A 19,323-nucleotide genomic window follows, 5' to 3' on the forward strand; every position below is an offset into this window, starting at 1 on the left:
ACCTTCTACCTTGCTTTTCCTCCCCTCTTCATGTACTCTTTGTCTATACACTGTTCTATTGTTAAATCCATCCTCTCCGCACACACTTCCCACCTCCTGCTTTTTTCCTCCAAAAACATCTACATATTTCATATTGACTGGTCTTGCCAGTCAATTTGATCATTATAAAATTGTTCACAAAGCATCTGAAAAAGAATAGATATATGTATATGTATAACTGAATCACTTTGCTGTATACCTGAAACTAACACAACATTGTAAATCAACTATACTCCAATATAAAATAAAAAATTTTTTTAAATGTTCACAAAGCAAGGTAGTAAAAGATAATCAAGGCTCAAATATCCCTACAAATGGCCCTGGCCGCTGTGAAAATCTGCTATTCCCCATTCTTCAGGAGGTGCTAGAAAGATGAACAAAATTCAAATTCTTACAAAGACCAGACTACTCTGCTAGAAGTTTGGTTATTATACTTTGGATATTTGCTGTCTACACTGGTGTACTTTATAATATTCCCTCTATGTTCACCAGTTAGTGATCCAACCAAACACTGCAATGTCTTAGAATGTGGCTAAAGTAAGAATCTCTTCCACCCTGAGAAGCCATAATGCTGCCTGGAAAGTGCCTCAACTAAGCAGGATGGCTACCTGCTAATGCAGGCTTGAGGTTTAACAGGAATCACAGATATGGAGATTATATCAATAGCTGAGCTTGGGACTGTCTGCACTTTTCTTCTTGAAATAGTACAGGGAGAATTAGTCACATGACAGAAATAACAGAAAAGTAAACAAAATAGTAAAACTGTAGGAACAAAAGTAGCATGAAATCTGAAGGGGAAATTGGAAAACAGTGATTGAAAAGACCATAACAGCTCTGACTGACTGAGCGATTACTATGTGCCAGGCACTATACTAAAGGCTTTGGATGTGTAACGTTTTTTTAAATTAATTAATTAATTAATTTATTTATTTATTTATTTATTTATTTATTTATTTATGGCTGTGTTGGCTCTTTGCTGCTGCGAGCGGTCTTTCTCTAGTTGCAGCGAGCGGGGGTTACTCTTCGTTGCAGTGCACGGGCTTCTCATTGCAGTGGCTTCTCTTGTTGTGGAACACGGGCTCTAGGCGTGCGGGCTTCAGTAGTTGTGGCTCACGGGCTTCAGTAGTTGTGGCTCGCGGGCTCTAGAGTGCAGGCTCAGTAGTTGTGGCACACGGGCTTAGGTGTTCCGCAGCATGTGGGATCTTCCCAGACCAGGGCTCGAACCCGTGTCCCCTGCATTGGCAGGCGGATTCTTAACCACTGCGCCACCAGAGAAGTCCAGTGAAGTGTTTTTATAAAGAGGAAAAGGAGGACACCTAGAAAGGATAAGTAATTTGCCTGATATTATATTTAATTTATAAGTGGTAATAAGGGATTCAAACACAGGCTGCCTTCCTTCAAGCAGGCACACATAACAACTACACAATGTTGTCATAAAAAGATGACACTAGGATGCTGGCAAAATAGTAAAAGTATGATAATAAAATTGTTCTGAAGGAATACAGCTCTATTTTTAAATACACGTGAATACTAAAATATCATAAATAAATAGGTAAAATATACAAAATTTTGCTCTACTGTCAACTGGACCAAAATATATCCCTTTCATGTATTAAGATGTATTGGCAATATTAAAAATAACTGATCCAAATTTAACATGTTTTCTTTCTTTCTCTCTTTCCTTCTCTCTCTCTCTCTCTGCTTCCCACACCACGCTGTGAGATCTTACTTCCCTGACCAGGGATCTAACCTGCGCCCCCTGCAGTGAAAGCACAGTCTTAACCAGTGGACCACCAGAGAAGTCCCTAACGTTTTCTTAACACAAAGTATGGGTAGGAACTGACAGTCAATGACTTACAAAGGAATATATTCACTTCACACAGAGGTAAAAAAGCAAATTAATTAATTTTGAGCTTATTCTGAGGAAAATAATAAAATCATGATTTAAAATGAGTAATGAAATATAAAACTTCAATCAACAAACAATACATTCAAAATACACACTTCCTCCTCATAGAATAGTCAATTAAAGGAGGAAGAAGAGGGTTAAGGAATAACATAAAAGTCAATTAGCATGAAAACTTGCTAAAATTCACTATCCATAAACAAACGTCAAGTTAAAAACAATTTTTCTTTTACCAATTAGGCAAAAAAAATTTTTAAACAATAAAACCTAGGATTGTCATGTGCGTATGTTACTTCTTTAGTAAAAGATGTAACTTCCTTACTTTCTGATCCCCAGATCTTTCATTAGTCTCTCTCTAGCATGCTGGTCTTTTCTTTATAAAACTTGGGATAATTTTGACTATGTATATATTTAATGTTTGCTAACTGCTACATATTATAAGCTCTTTGAGAGCTGTGACCATGTCTGCTTTGTTTTCTGTTTCCCCTGTTCTAACCAGTGCCTAGCACCATAGTAGACAGTCAAAAGGCATCTGTTAATTGAATGATTAAATGAATGGACCAAATGCTGGCAAGTATGTAAATTAATTGTACTTCCCATAATTTACCTTAAGGAAATAATCACACGCAAAAAAATTTCTAAAGAAGAATGCTGTAGAGGAAAACTAAACTCCATGTTATGTTTAAGATAAATCTGCTGGTCTAAAGACTGTTTTTTATTGTTTCTTTGTTTTGGTTTGGTTTAAGTTTGCTTTTTGTTTGTTTGCTTTTGGCTAATAGTCCAAAAATAATTAGGGAGAAAATCTGGACAAGTAAAAACAGTTCTTATTTCAGGCAAAGCAGACAGTTTTTTTTATAATAAAAGATACTGGGCTTCCCTGGTGGCGCAGTGGTTGAGAATCTGCCTGCTAATGCAGGGGACACGGGTTCGAGCCCTGGTCTGGGAAGATCCCACATGCCACGGAGCAGCTGGGCCCGTGAGCCACAACTACTGAGCCTGCGCGTCTGGAGCCTGTGCCCCGCAACGGGAGGGGCCGCAATAGTGAAAGGCCCGCGCACCGCGATGAAGAGCGGTCCCCGCACCGCGATGAGGAGTGGCCCCCGCTTGCCGCAACTAGAGAAAGCCCTCGCACGAACCGAAGACCCAACACAGTCAAAAATAAATAAATAAATAAATAAATAAATAAATAAATAAATAAATAAAATCTTTGAGAAAGAAATGTGTTGCAATTAGCATCTTGGGCTAATAAACATACAAATAAATCATTACCTAAACAATACCTAAACATTAAAAATAAAAAAAAAAAGATACTGCTTTAGCCATATTTTTCTAAATTTCTAAATCTGAAGTTTATCTAAAACAACATCATAAACATTGTCGTTAAACAGCTCCAATTTTCAGGAAGCCCCCGAACTTCTAACTGGTTCTTACTAAAGGGCATAATATAAGTTGAGATCACATAAATTTAACTAAATTTGTTTATGTTCTATTAATTTTCTTTTATTGGATTTTATCAATCTCTAAAATAACATCACATTAACATAACTTTAAGAAAATTATAATCTTAGGCAATGTTAAAATATCTTCATGGTTTCTCTATTACATATTTTAAAGTATACAATTGAACGGTTTTTAGTATAGCCACAGTTGTGGAACAATTACCACAATCTAAATTTAAAACATCACCCCAAAAAGAAGCCCACCCCTATCCCTCAGCCCTAGGCAACCACTAATCTACTTTCTGTCTCTCTATGAAATGCCTATTCAAGACATTTCATATAAATGAAATCATACAATATGTGTTCTTTTGACTAGCTTTTTTCACTTAGCATAATATTTTCAAGGTCATCCATGTTGTAGCATATATCAGTATGTCATTCATTTTTATGGCCAAATAATAGACCATTGTACGGATGTAACGCATTTTGTTTATTCATTCATCAGTTGATGGACATTTGGGTCATTTCTACTTTTTAGTGATTGTAAGTGATGCTGCTATGAACATTCATGTACAAGTTTTTGTGTGGATGTATTAATACATTTTCATTTCTCTTGAGTACATGCCTAGGAGTGGAACTGACACTATGTTTAATCCTTTCAAGAACTACCAAAGCAGTTGCATTCTCGCCAGCAGTATATGAGGGTTCTAATTTCTCCATATGATTCCAATACTTGTTATTGTCTGTCCTTTTGATATGGCCATCTCTGTGGGTGTGAAGTCCTATCTCATTGTGGTTTTGACTCGCATTTCTCTAACAGCTAATGATATTAAGCATCTTTCCATGAGCCTGTTGACCATTTGTATATCCGTTTTAGAGAAATGTCTATTCTGATAGTTTCCCCAGCTTTTAATTGAGTTGCTTTATTATTATTGAGTCGTAAGAATTCTTTATATATTCTGGAGACCAGTCCCTTATCATTTATATGATCTGAAAATATCTTCTCCTACTCTGTGAGTTCTCTTTTATTTATTTATTTATTTATTTACTTATGGCTGCATTGGGTCTTCGTTTCTGTGCGAGGGCTTTCTCTACTTGCAGCGAGCGGGGGCCACTCTTCATTGTAGTGCGCGGGCCTCTCACTATCGCGGCCTCTCTTGTTGCGGAGCACAGGCTCCAGACGCGCAGGCTCAGTAGTTGTGGGGCACGGGCTTAGTTGCTCCGTGGCATGTGGGATCTTCCCAGACCAGGGCTCGAACCTGTGTCCCCTGAATTGGCAGGCAGATTCTCAACCACTGCGCCACCACGGAAGCCCCTGTAAGTTGTCTTTTTACTTTCTTAAAGTTATCATTTGTAGCACAGAAGTTTTAAATTTTGATATAGTTCAATTTATCTTTTTTTTTTTTTCTTTTGTTGCTTATGCTTCTGGTGTCATATCTAAGAAACCACTGCCAAATCCAAGGACACAAAGATCTACACCTACATTTTCATCTAAGAGTTTTATAGTTTTAGCTCTTACATTAGATCTATGATCCAGCTTGAGTTAATTTTTGTATGTGGTTTGAGGTAAGGGTCTAACTTCATTTTCTTTTCCTCGTGTCCGAGCACCATTTGCTGAAAAGACTATTCTTTTCCCCACTGAATTGTCTTGGCATCCTTGTTGAAAATCAATTGACCATAAGTGTAAGAGTTCCTTTCTGGACTCTCAATTCAATCCCATTAATATATATGTCTATTCTTTTTTTTTTTTTTTTTATGTGTGGCACATTTTTATATTTTCTATTCTCTTCTTTCTTTTTAAATTTAATTTTTATTTTATATTGGAGTATACTTGATTTACAATACTGTGTTAGTTTCCGGTATACAGCAAAGTGATTCAGTTATATGTATATATACACCTCTATTCTTTTTCAGATTCTTTTCCCATATAAGTCATTACAGAATATTGAGTAGAGTTCCCTGTGCTATACAGTAGGTCCTTGTCGATTATCTATTTTATATATAGTAGTGTGTATATGTTAATCCCAAATTCCTATATGTATATGTCTAATCTTATGCCAGTACTACACGGTCTTGATTATTGCAGCTGTATTACTAAATTTCGAAATCTCCTTGAACTTTGTTCTTTTTCAGGATTGTTATGGGTATCTGGGTCTCTTGCAACTCCATAGCAATTTTAGTATCAGTTTGTTAATTTCTACAAAAAAAGCAGGCTAGGATTTTGATAGGGACTGTGTTGAATGTGTAGATCAATTTGAGGAGTATTGCCATGCTATATACATTTTATAACATCTTTCAAGTTATGTATATTTACATAACTACAATCATACTATACATACTACTATACTTGATCAGTGTTTAAAAAAATTTTTTATTAAGATATGCCTCATACATTTTTAAGTCATTAAATTTTCTTGGCCTTGAAGCCACAAATCCAAGAATCTGGAACATTATTTTTCATCTGAAGAGTAAGCAACACAAATAAATTATTTTTCATTTTACCTCCTAAGACTAAATGTTGCAAATGAAATTTACAAAGTAAGATTATTTTGGACCAGGAAAGCAGAAGACCTGGTGTGTAAGTCCTTGGCTTCTAACATTGTCTTTGGGAATGTTTTTATCTACTCCATTCTTTTCAAGAACCACATAGGGCAAGAAGAGAATTTAAGGTAGCAACCAGCAACAACTGGTAAACCTACCAATAAGCAAATAAATTTAAGGAAAAAGTATAATTCTATATATATATTAAGCACATATAAAAGGTTAAATTCACTTGGCTTTGGAGCATCAAGTTCTCTTTATCCTGTGTGGTATAGCCATCAGGATCAGTTGGGAGGGCTCCTTAGTGTGAATGGACCATCTTGACACATTTCATTGACTTCTGAAACAATATGGTAGCTTATCTTCTAATATGTGAATCCTGTTGGCAGGGGAGCCTCTGGGATAGCAGCAAAAGAATCATGAGCCTGTCTATAAATACTCTACAGGAAGAAAGTATGGTCTTTTTGTAAGCATTGATTTGTATTCGTTTTTGTGTATGAAAACACTTTTGCTTACCTTAGGAACATAAATAAAATTAAATGTAAATAATATCTTTAAATATTAGAATAAAATTCACCTGAGTATTCATTATTTGAAAAATAGTTCTTATATTTTTGAGTTTCATTATGACTCATAGGCTTTTTACAGTCTTAACTTATAATATTATCTTTTCTTTTTTTATGTTCAAATGGTCACAATTTAGTCAGTTGGAGCCACTGTAAGCTGCCTCTTGTGTCCTTTTGAGGGAGCCTCTGAATTTTCAAAACATCCTTGCTTGCTATCTGGCAGTTACTGCTGCCTGCCTCCCTCCCATCTCCTACCCCACTTCTACCCTTACCCCTCCAATCTGTACTTTATCTGCCTAAGTATAATCTGCCTAAGAAAATCAGGTATGCTTTCAAGAAGTTCTGGTTTCTTTTAGTGGAACACAATATTAGAGACAAAAGTCTGTGGGCTAGAGGTGCATTTCAAGATTGGCTTTATGGACTGACATTGTTCTTAGGCCATTTTAGTCAACAGAACTAGAAAATATATATGTAAAGACATTAATTTTTACTGTTCTTTTCCAACTGAATTTTAACATTAAGGCATACTTACTTTAATTTTAAACCCCTTATCTAAATTATAACTGCATTCCTTTTTGTAACATGATAAACCATACAACTATTACTTTAGCTGAAAATCTTGATTAAAACTGGTATAATTATTGGTTCTGTCAATAACAACTTATTAATGTTAAAACTTAGCATAAAAGTATTTACACAATAACAAGGTTAAATATTACAATTGCTTTTGTATAATTTGACTACATTCTACTCCAATTAATGAACAGTCAAATTATCTTGTTTGGGGTTACTTGTAATTTTTTAAATTGTTTTGTTGTTAAATATACAGTTATCTGATGTATTCTCTATTCTAATTCTTTAATTTTAATTTGAGATTGTTGATGTTTTAACTGACAATTCTTTCTTGGTAGCAGCATTACAATACTAGAGTTTAAGGGAAGGCTGTTTTTTATTAGTATACTTTATCAGATGGATGAAAAATATAAGCAGTTTGATCTGTCACTGTCAAGAATTTTATTTGATTAACCTAATGACTCATGTGGTTATGTGCATAACCTTTCTATACAAGGTTATGCATGTACTACAAACCTTTCTTTTTTATACAAGTTCTTTCTGGTAAACCCAGTTTTGTATGTGCAAGAAATTTAGAAAATTCCAGTCATTTAAATTTCTATGCAAGATTTTATATATTTGCATACATTAAAATATAATGCTTGTAAACTAGTTGGTAATATTTTGTTTCTTGGTTTAGGCACTGGTTACACAGGAGCATTAACTATAAAAATTCATTAAGCCATACATTGTGATTGTGCACTTTACTCTACATATATTATATATTTAAAATCTCATTTTTGTAACTGTTTTGCATTATAGTTACTAGACATTAACACCGATTTTAAAAAATCATTTTTAAAGAACCAGAATTTATAAAATTTAATTTTATCAAAGATGTTATTTTCATTTTAGTTAGGAGAGCTAACTGAAGACATATATAAACCAAGAGTTATATTTACCAGTTTCATTATGCCATAACTTTTATTACTTTAAAGAGGAAGTTAATATAAAATTTCTTAAATTTAAGATTATGAATCTGAAAATAGAACTCATAAGATTTTTCTTCTTCTACCAAAGAGTTAGGAGTGGTTTGGTTCCCCATCACAGCTAAGAAACTATGGTTTATGTGACCAAAGATATTGTAAATTTTTTTTAATTAAAAAATATGATTTTTAGGTTTAGTTACTCATTTTAAGCTATAAATAATGGCTTTAACATATGTAAATTAACTGGCTTATTTTATTTGCTCAAGAAACTGCATAAAAAACCACTCCAAGAAAACTTAGTGCTCTGTTATCTGTGCAAATATACTGTACACTAATCAAGTTTTGAAAATGATATTGGGAAGTCCCAAGTTCTTAAAAATGCACCATTAAGCACCAATTAAAATATCTAATTGCATGAATATATCTAATTGAATAAAACTTCACTTGGTAATAGGTGTGAAAAAAAATTTCTTCTACAACATCTATTTAAAAGAATGGAAATATATAAATGTATTTTTTGTAAACATCCTGAAGGCTACACCTTTATCTGTTTCTGGAGAGATTTTCTAATCAGTAAAGCTAAAATGCACTAAGTGTTTTAACTAACAATTTTTTCCAGAAAAACCTTACTCTCAAAAAAGGGGTGGGGGGAGAGTTTTTATGCTCCTAAAAAGTGACAGCATGCCAAAAATTACAATAAAACGTAATGACAGCAATAAAATGCTAACATTAAAAAGCTTATTTAGAAACACACCTAGTTCCTTTGAGACTAAAATTTTAAAAAAGGAAAAAACATGTCACCCTAAATCTTGGCCAAAGAACCAATAGTTTCTAAGCCGAATAAAGAGGAAAACTAAACCACTCCCACTTCTTCTTTGGTTAAAAAAGGGCGGGGGGGGTTGATTTCTTTTAAAAGATATATAACCTCAAATTTGGGAGCTTTAATATGAAAAATCTTTACTTCAAAGGGTAATAAAATATAGGGTTATAATAAAAGTAGGTAATTTTAATATATCTTTGGGAAGTTCCTTATTTAATGTAACAATTTAAAATTTCAGAAGAATATTGGTCAATTTTAGGTCTTTTTAAAACTTTTACTCTTAAAAAAGTATTTTTATGAGTTTTACTTGTATGGTGATTGTGTAGTTATCACAGAATACAAAACTGGAAAGCAAATAGGGCACATCCAAATCTATGCAGAATTTGGGTTTTTGCACTTGAGGTCCATATAGCTAAACTTTTCAAGAACTGTATTGAACAACACATAAATAAAATGTGAATATGGGATTTCACTTGAAATGTGTTATAAACCAAACACTTGGTATCTTAAAAACTGGTTATTATAAAACTTATACAATACTGTAAAGTCACAAGGACCAACAGAATTCTTCCATTAAAATGTTCTGTGTAGTCTTTACCTTTTATAGTTCTCTGATAATACTTAATATGAATTGTATTTTACTTTGACATTAACTTGGTTATAATTACTGACATTTTCAATTATGAACCTGCAAACTAAAACAATTTTAGATTAATAGCATAGGTATTTATCTAAAGATTTTTAAAAGAAAAAAACTTGAGGTTTGGCATCAAACTGATTTTAAAGTAAAAAGAATGTTGCTAGTAAAATAATGTACAATGGTTAATTGCCTATAATAATTAAAAATTAAAGGACAATTTTAGATAAACTCTCAAAATATTGAATTTATTTACAGTCTCTCTAAATTATTTACAGTACTATGAATCACTACTCAGATAAAATTCTATCTAAATAACTTAAATAGACATCTGATAGTCAATTAGAACTTCTCTCTCCTTTCCAACAACTAGTACCTTATACACAAACTGGAAAATAATATAGACAAAAGCACTGTAAGCTTAATTCCAACATATTTTGACCAAAATAAAAACAGGTCATCACATAATTCCCATGCATGTCCTACTTAGGTACTCTTGTTTACTTGTAAAACACACTGCCTCTTCCATAAGCCCCAAATAAAATGTTTTAAAACAATATATCTGGACTTCCACTTCCAAAAAGATAGAAAACATGTATTTTTCCCCATATCCTTACTACTAAGCACAGTTAAAACCCCTGAACATTATATGCAAGACAAGCATGAGATAAGAAGACTTGGAAAGGTGGAGAGAGGAAGAGAGACCAACTAGGGACTTCAGGACCTGAGTAATGACACAGCAGTGAATTCCCTGGGTTTTCTTTTTGCCACATATACCCTAGACTGGGGACTGGAGATGCTGGCAATCCAGAAGCACCAATGGACACAGACAAAAAAGGCTCCAAGAAAAGACTGCTCTCTGCATAGCCAAAGGACCAGGAAAAGAATAGCCGAGCAAGACAGAAAATTTTTTAAGAAGCCAAAACCACAGAAAACACTGCAATCCTACCCCTCCACCAGCAAAGGCTGAGTGGAGAACATAGACTTTCACCCTCATCAAGCTTCACTGAGCTGCCCCGACCCCTCTGCCCTTATCCCACAGAAATGCCACTGAAAGTGTGAATACCTCTTCTCTTCAAGTAGAGAAGACTAAGTAAGGAGCTAGGACTTTCTTCTCCACCCTGTGGTAACAACGCAACACTCCCCATCCACCACTGAAGTGGTGTCAGAGGTCTATTTAAATCTGTAGCAGAAGAGCTAAAGAGATGTAAGAGATGATACAGATGTTTGAATTATCTGACAGGGATTTAGAAGTAGCCATCATAAAAATGCTTCAACAAGCAATTATGGACATGTCTGAAACAAATGAAAAATAGAAAGTCTTAGCAAATAAACAGAAAATCTCAGCAAAGAAATAGAATATATAAGGATGAATTCAATTTTAGAACTGAATAACACAATAACTGCAATGAAAAACTCAATGGGTAGACTCAACAGCAGAAAAGAGGAAAGAAGCAGTGAAGTGGAAGACAGAACAATAGCAATTACCCAATCTGAATAACAGAGAAAAAATGAAAAAAAAAAAATTGAACAGAGCCTCAGGGTCTTGTGAGACTACAATGAAAAGATCTAACATTCATGTCATCTGAGCCTTGAAAGGAAAAAAGAAAAAGGATAAGTCTGAAAAAGCATTCAAAGACATAATAATGGCTGAAAATTTCCCAAATTTGGCAAAAGACATGAATTTACAGATTCAAGAAGCTGAGTGAATCTCAAACAGAATAAACCCAAAGAAATCCATGTCAATACATATCACGGTCAAACTTCTGAAAACTCTAAAGACAAAGAAAAAAATCTTGAAAGAAGCAAGTTAAATGACAATTTGAATTCTCATGAGAAATCATGAAGGTCAGAAGGAGATGGCATAATATTTCTCAAGTGTTAAAAGGAAAAGGACTGTCAACCTAGGAATTCTTTATCAAGGGAAAATATCCTTCAGGAATGAAAGGATAATCAAGACCTCTCAGATGAAGGAAAATTAAGATAAGTTGTGGCCAGAAGACCTACCCTAAAAGAATGACTAAATGAAGCTCATTAAACAGAAAGGAAATGATAAAAGAAGGAATCCTGAACGTTGAGAAGGAAGAAAGAATCACGGAAGGAGGAAAAATATGGGTAAATTCAGTGAGCTTTTCTTTTCCTCTTGAGTTTTCCAAATTAAGTTTGAAAGTTGAAGCAAAAACTATAATACTATCTGATATAGTTCTCAAGGTATGTAAAAGAAATATATATGACAATTATATTATGAATGGGAGAGGGTAAAAGAACATAAAGGCAGGTAAGGTTTCTACATTTCACTGAAACTGGTAAAATGCTGATACCAATAGATTGTGATGTTATGTATACATAATGTAATACCTAGGCAGTACAAAGAAACACACTCAAAAACACTACAAGTCAAGATGGAATTCTAAAAAAATCTATATCTCTCAATATAAGATGGTTGCTATCTGATCATGTGCTTAAAATGCAATTTATGTTTTAAAAAACTAAGGCCTTAAAGCCCAATAATATTGTTAATTTAAACAAAAAAATTGGTATAACATTAAATACCTGGTAAGTTAAAAGTAGTAGCAAAATGTTCCATATAACTGGGGGAAACCTAGTAGCTCAGTAAAGAAGGAAAGATCAATTTTTAAACTTTTCACATAATGACAAAAAAAATTAAAGTTCAATGGAATATGTCTGGTCATTGTGCTTTAAGAACTCATATGTTTTTACTTTGCCCTTGGCCTGTAATCTTGATACAGCAACTGGTGATTGCACCCAAAATTTAACCAAAATCATGGATGCTAATCTTTTAAAAGATTCAAATATAACTAGGATTTTTATTACCACAAGAGTGAAAACCAGAATGGCTTTATCAATAAAGAACTCATGTATATAAAGCTTAGCATACATGCACACACTGAATCATTTATAGGTGGGCCAGACTCTGGCTGAATGTCTTAACTTTGGAGAACAAATTGCTTGTATTTTCCGTCCATGTCATGAAATGAGCTCACAAAGAATAGACTTCCCATACTCTACCGAAGTTAAGTGTTGCAAGTAAGAATTAATACCTGAAAGCTGTCATCATGTAAGAACTGCCAGCTAAAACACCAACACTTTCAAATTAAAATGAACTTGAATAACTGAGCTGAAGTACTTCCAACTCAAATCAAAGTTGTAATAACTATGCTTCATTAGTGGTGTGTACTCAAAAAATGATCACAAAAAGAAACATTGCATCTTGTTATTCTTCCAGCAGTTGTCCTATAATTTGTTAACGCAAATTTTAATTTTTGCTGGCAGGTAAAACAAACAAGTAATTATGTTTATATTAATTAAATGTCCTTGTTAAAGAAATGTAATGTTAGGGTTGGGGATAGGGGCAATAGGGAGAGAGGCTGGTAAAAGGGTACAAACTTTCAGTTATAAGAAAAATAAAGCCTGAGGATCTAATGTATAATATGGTGACAACAGTTGATGATACACACAAAAATGTAAAGATGGGGCTTCCCTGGTGGCGCAGTGGTTGGGAATCTGCCTGCCAATGCAGGGGACGCGGGTTTGAGCCCTGGTCTGGGAGGATCCCACATGCCGCGGAGCAGCTGGGCCCGTGAGCCACAATTACTGAGCCTGCGCGTCTGGAGCCTGTGCTCCGCAGCAAGAGAGGCTGCGATAGTGAGAGGCCCGCGCACCGCGATGTAGAGTGGCCCCCACTTGCCACAACTAGAGAAAGCCCTCGCACAGAAACGAAGACCCAACACAGCCATAAATAAATAAATAAATAAATAAATAAATAAATAAAGCATGACACAAATTAAGCAATGTGAATACCATCAAGCTTTAAAAAATAAAAAATAAAAAATAAATGTAAAGATGTGAGGTGATATGTGTTAATTAACTCAATGGTGGGAATTCTTTCACAACATACACATATGTCAAATTATCACATTGTACACTTTAAATATATTATAATTTTATTAGTCAATTATGCCTCAATGAAGCTGAAAAAAAAAGAAGATATATAACTTGATGGCTTTGCACTTCTTGGTATTTATGTTTTTGGGTAGTGTCTTTCTTCCCCCACTGAATACAGGCTCTCCCTATGTGATTGTCTTGGCCTGTTATAGGACATTAGCAAATCTGACACTGCATAGGCTTTATAAGAGCTTGCGTACAGGGGGCTTATAAAGCTCCCTCTTGGAAGCAAGCTGCCATGGTATAAAGACACTTGGGCTAGACTACTCAAAGATGAGAAGTCATGTAGAGAAAGACCCTGGAATATGAGCAGCCATGTTGGATGTTCTCATCCAAGTTGAGCTTCCTCAACTCTACCATATGAAGCAGAACTGCCCAGCTGAGTCCAGACAACCCACAGAATCGTGAGAAATAATAAAATTTGGGGATGGTCTTTTATGCTGCAACAGATAACCAAAACAGCTTCACTAAATTATATTTTGAAAAAGGAATACAAATTTAGTTTAGGTAAAGAGTTAAAAATCAGAAAGTTATCCAATGAGTAATGTTAAAATTTAATCAGAAGCAAAACAAATTCATGACCTTGAAATATCTCTCTTCTAGTTCTGTTGAGTAAAATAACCTAAATAATAATATCACCCAGCACTGATATGCATCCCAGGTACTTTGGTCTCTAATACCATGTTCTACTTTGTCTCCTCAAAAGGATGGCTAATCCCATTCAGAACACAGAATATACGAAGTGGTCTTGATACAACTGGTTAATGTCAGGAAACAAGAAGTCTTTAAAAATACATGAGATCCTGGGCTTCCCTGGTGGTGCAGTGGTTGAGAATCTGCTTGCCAATGCAGGGGACACGGGTTCGAGCCCTGGTCTGGGAAGATCCCACGTGCCGCGGAGCAGCTAGGCCCGTGAGCCACAACTACTTAGCCTGCGCGTCTGGAGCCTGTGCTCCGCAACAAGAGAGGCCGCGATAGTGAGAGGCCCGCACACCACGATGAAGAGTGGCCCCCCGCTCGCCGCAACTAGAGAAAGCCCTCGCACAGAAACGAAGACCCAACACGGTCAAAAATAAATAAATAAATAAATAAATTTATTAAAAAAAAAAATACATGAGATCCTATCAAAAGAACACAGAAGACAGCTCAAAAGAACAGAAAAACAGAACTTTTTCCCCATAAAATATTAATAGACAGGCTAATGAAACTACTATACCTCCTAAGGCCACCCTCTGGACCTTCGCATTAGAAGACATGCTCCTCATTATCTAAAACATTAATGAAGTGTGTCATGACATTCCGTTCACAGGTTTGAAAGACTCTCCCAAGTGCCATGGCCTTGGTCCTTGAAACAGTGAAAAGTGAACTTGCAGCACCAGAACCAAGCGAACTTTACCTTTTTAATGTTCTTGAAATAAAAGGAATCTGCTTTTCCTTCCAATTTTTCCTTTTCAACTCCATCAATTGCCAATAGATTTGAATAATTATTGCCTTACTACTACTTCCCTTGCCTTCTGTGGTCCATTAGGACAAAAGCCGTCCTAAAGACAAAAAAGACTCACATATTGAGCCTTCTTTTAACACAAACCTAGAGAACCAAGTTAAGAGTTTTTGTTACCCTATTAAAACAATCCTCTATCATTACCTCTACTCTTGCTGATTTATCCAAAGAGATGACTAGGAAAAAACAAGTTATTCATGAGATACCAAAAAAAAGGCCCTAAAACTAATATTTCACATTCTTGCGTTTATAGCTTCAGGCCCATAAATATCTAGTGACTTAAAATTATAAAAGGCAAATTATATAATTTATTTTAATAGTAGTTAATAGTACTTAAATATATAACTATTATGTTAATATTACTTTAGAAGTTACACTTTTTTAAAAAAGCAAAAAGGGGCTTCCCTGGTGGCGCAGTGGTTGAGAATCTGCCTGCTAATGCAGGGGACACGGGTTCGAGCCCTGGTCTGGGAAGATCCCACATGCCACGGAGTGGCTGGGCCCGTGAGCCACAACTACTGAGCCTGCGCGTCTGGAGCCTGTGCCCCGCAACGGGAGGGGCCGCGATGGTGAAAGGCCCGCGCACCGCGATGAAGAGCGGTCCCCGCACCGCAATGAAGAGTGGCCCCCGCTTGCCGCAACTGGAGAAAAGCCCTCGCACGAACCGAAGACCCAACACAGCCAAAAATAAATAAATAAATAAATAAAGTAGCTATAAAAAAAAAAAAAAAAAGCAAAAAGTATTCTCTTTAAAAAGAAAAAAAGCAAGTTGTACAATGCAATGCATTAAAGAGGCATGATTTTTAAAGCTGAAAAAATACAACTAAAACTAAGGAAAAATCAAATATAAGGAAATTAATTAAATATATAAATTTAAGTACATAGTAAAAAGATGTTTATCCTGCATCATCAGGATCTATGTGTATGTAGACGAGTGTAGACTGCTGTACACCCAACTCTCAAAAAGAGTATAAGGTATACTTAAAAGGTATGAGTAGTTACAAGAAGTACTTGTGGGCTTCCCTGGTGGCGCAGTGGTTGAGAATCTGCCTGCCAATGCAGGGGACACGGGTTCAAGCCCTGGTCTGGGAAGATCCCACATGCCGCGGAGCAACTAGGCCCGTGAGCCACAACTACTGAGCCTGCGCGTCTGGAGCCTGTGCTCCGCAACGAGAGGCCCGCGCACCGCGATGAAGAGTGGCCCCCGCTTGCCGCAACTAGAGAAAGCCCTAGCACAGAAACGAAGACCCAAACACATTCAAAAATTAAAAAAAAATTAAAAAAAAGAAGTACTTGTGGGCTTCCCTGGTGGCGCAGTGGTTGAGAATCTGCCTGCCAATGCAGGGGACACGGGTTCGAGCCCTGGTCTGGGAGGATCCCACATGCCGCGGAGCGACTGGGCCCGTGAGCCACAATTACTGAGCCTGCGCGTCTGGAGCCTGTGCTCCGCAACAAGAGAGGCCGAGATAGTGAGAGGCCCGCGCACTGCGATGAAGAATGGCCCCCACTTGCCGCAACTGGAGAAAGCCCTCGCACAGAAACGAAGACCCAACACAGCCATAAGTAAATAAATAAATAAATAAATAAAATATTAAAAAAAAAAAAAAAAAAGAAGTACTTGTAACTAAAAAGGTATGAGTAATTACAAGAAGTACTGATGTTTTCAACAACTGTAATTACTTAATACATACCTGTGATGTTTGTATAAGATAATCTCAAAACTGTCTTGTATTCTAAAAAAAAAAATTGTTAAAGATGCACTTTTCATTATGAAAACCTATATGCCTTTACTTTGGCATGAGAGCATTTCTTTTATATGACTCTCTTGCCAACACTGTTGGAATACTGGACATACAAAATAAAGAGTACATAACTGACTTAAATCAAACACAATGATAAGCCTAGTTTCACAGAGAAAGTAGCCATGTTAGCATGGCCCTACATACCCCTTAAGCCCTTCCATGGAAAAGACGTAAAGTACATTTTCTAAGGTATCTTCTATGATCTGTGATCTGTATATATTTTCCTTATGTCTTGTATCATCTATATCTTCAACACAAAATCATTCCTTTTTCTGAGAAGTATCTTTTCATTTCCTACAAGCCTTAAGAAAGTTTAGGTTAAGAGGGTACAAAGAAAAAGCACAGGCCATGAAATTATGGAGTTAGGCCGGAGATTGTGCTGAGTTGAGAATCCAGGTATTGCTAACCAGCAATCTCAGAGAGTACTGTGTGACAGTATTAATGTCACTTCAACTAAAGTCTGCATATATGTTAGTCAGTTGTGACCTACTGCTCTACAACTACCAAAAGGCAATAGCTGGTGTTAGTAATAATGACCACTAGACAGCAAGAAAAGACAATTATCCTCTTCAGTATATTCTGTTCCTTTACCACAAAAAAGAAAAATTTTATGAAGACTTTTGTTTAAATCAACTATCATAAGGGCTAGTATTGAAAGGGTTAACTTTAGTTATCTAGGGCACTTTATTCAGAACTTTATCCACTACTATTTATGACTTAGGTTGTGCTGTGTTTTCATTTTTGAAATCTAATTTTTAACTAAGACTTTCTAACAAGTCTGAAATACAGCTCTGCATAGCTAGCGTGTACCTTAGTACTTTTTTCACACCTACCAGTTAAATTTTATTTAGTTAGATAGTTAAATGAAACCCCAACATTACTAGATGCTACAATAAACTACCGTTAGACTAGATGAACAGGCCTCATGGTCCCATCTGGAATATCAGCTATCAGACACAAACACCTCGAGGTGTCCGTGTGATGTTAATAGTCTCAGCACCCCTGAATATGACCTTATTAGTTTTCAGCCATCGGGGAGGGGCAAGTGGGAAGCTGTAATTCTGCTCAGCTAGGGTTTTGAATCCTGTGCACCTGACGATGCTCTGTGGAAGTGCATAGGAGGTCAGCGAGCGTCCCAGACAGCTGCCCGCAATCCACACGCTCCCCCCGTTTAACCACAGGCTCAAGCTCTTTCTGTAAAGGGCCAGAGAGCAAATAGTTCAGGCTCTGCAGCCCATCCTGTCTCCGTGGCAACTACTGGACTCTGCTGTTAAAAGGCGGGAAAGCAGCCTGGACAATACACAAAAAAATGAGCTGGCTGTGTTCCAGGAAAACTTAACGAACAATGAAATTGGAATTTCGTACTTTTGCGCAAGTCACGAAAGATCACATTTCACATTCACGGCTAAAAATGTGAAAACCATGCCCAGCCAGCCAGCCAGCCAGCCGAACCAAAGCCGGCCGCCCGGGCCCTCTGGCCGCAGGTGGCCCACCCCGCTTTATCACAGCTGCAGCGACTCTCCGGTAAACGGGGCCAGGGGAGCAAGGACCGTCTCCGCCGGGGTGAAGAGGTCACCCCCGCAGCCCCAGGGACCCAGCCCGGCGCAGCCCGGTCACGTTTGGGATCCACTGCCTGGTCGCGCGCAGGTGGGGTCGGAGTAGGACAGGGACACACCTCAGTACCAGAGGTAAGGCCCCTGGACAGTGGGGCTGGGGAGGCACGCAGGACCAAGAAAAAGAAGAGCCGGGTCTCGGACGGGCCCTGAAACCCGGGAAGTTCCCCCAGCAGTGTCCCCTGGGGTGGCTGCTACCTCGGGCCGGTCACTCACTCCGATACGACGGCACGGACAAAGGCCATAGCAACAGCGCAACTAGAAGGACTACGAACTTCATGGGCATCGTCCGCAGCACTCCGCCATGCGTCGGGAACGTCCTGGGGCCGCCAGGCCGGTTACCTCAGGCCGAAAGCGGAGGGCGTCGGCGGCCGACGCTCCTACCTCAGGGCCGCGGGCGCCAGGCAACGGTTGCCTCCAGCGCGCAAGCGCAGAAACGGTGGATGACGGGAGCGCGAACGGCCGTGGCCCCGCCCGCTCTTAGCGCCGCGCAGAGGGGGCGGGGTCGCGGCGCCTCGCCCCTCCCCCGTGCACATGCTTGCTGAGGCTTCGCGGGCCTCCGAAAGTCTTGACACCCCGGGGAATACTGGGGCTTTAAGGGTGGGTGTGTGGTGGTGTCGGCCCATGCGGGAAACTGGACTTGTAGCTGTGCCTAAAACAAGGCCTCTGCGAAGAAGGAAGTGTCTGATGGACGAGATCGATAAATAACCTGGCCATTACAACAGCGTGGAAGTGCCGTAATGGGGAAACCCTAGGCACTGTGCAGAACAGAGGAGGGGCCCCCTATTCCAAAGGGCAGGGATCGGGGAGGTTGCCTAGATGGAGGAAAGCTTGGAGCTCCCGAAGAACTGAAAATAGTTCAGTCTAATTGCAAGGGCGGGGGAGGGGCAGTTGTTGGAGGTGAGGGAGGAGAGCTAGGTAGAATCATTAAAGCCGCCTTAAGGTGCTTTTT

The 19,323-nt window shown here is 37.5% G+C and overlaps 1 protein-coding gene across 2 annotated transcripts in view; it reads right to left on the minus strand.

The window, feature by feature from the left end:
• The window catches only part of SPESP1 (sperm equatorial segment protein 1), a 69,407-nt gene extending 50,632 nt beyond the window's left edge, over positions 1–18,775 (minus strand). For both annotated transcript variants that reach the window (XM_059912904.1, XM_059912903.1), the window contains exon 1: positions 18,588–18,775. In XM_059912904.1, coding sequence (XP_059768887.1) covers positions 18,588–18,616 — 29 coding nt within the window. In that variant the 5' untranslated portion in view covers positions 18,617–18,775. The remainder of the gene's footprint in view (positions 1–18,587) is intronic.
• Between the last annotated feature and the right edge of the window lie 548 nt (positions 18,776–19,323).

The sequence above is a fragment of the Balaenoptera ricei genome, chromosome 2 (genome assembly GCF_028023285.1).
Source record: "Balaenoptera ricei isolate mBalRic1 chromosome 2, mBalRic1.hap2, whole genome shotgun sequence".
Taxonomy (NCBI): Eukaryota; Metazoa; Chordata; class Mammalia; order Artiodactyla; family Balaenopteridae; genus Balaenoptera; species Balaenoptera ricei.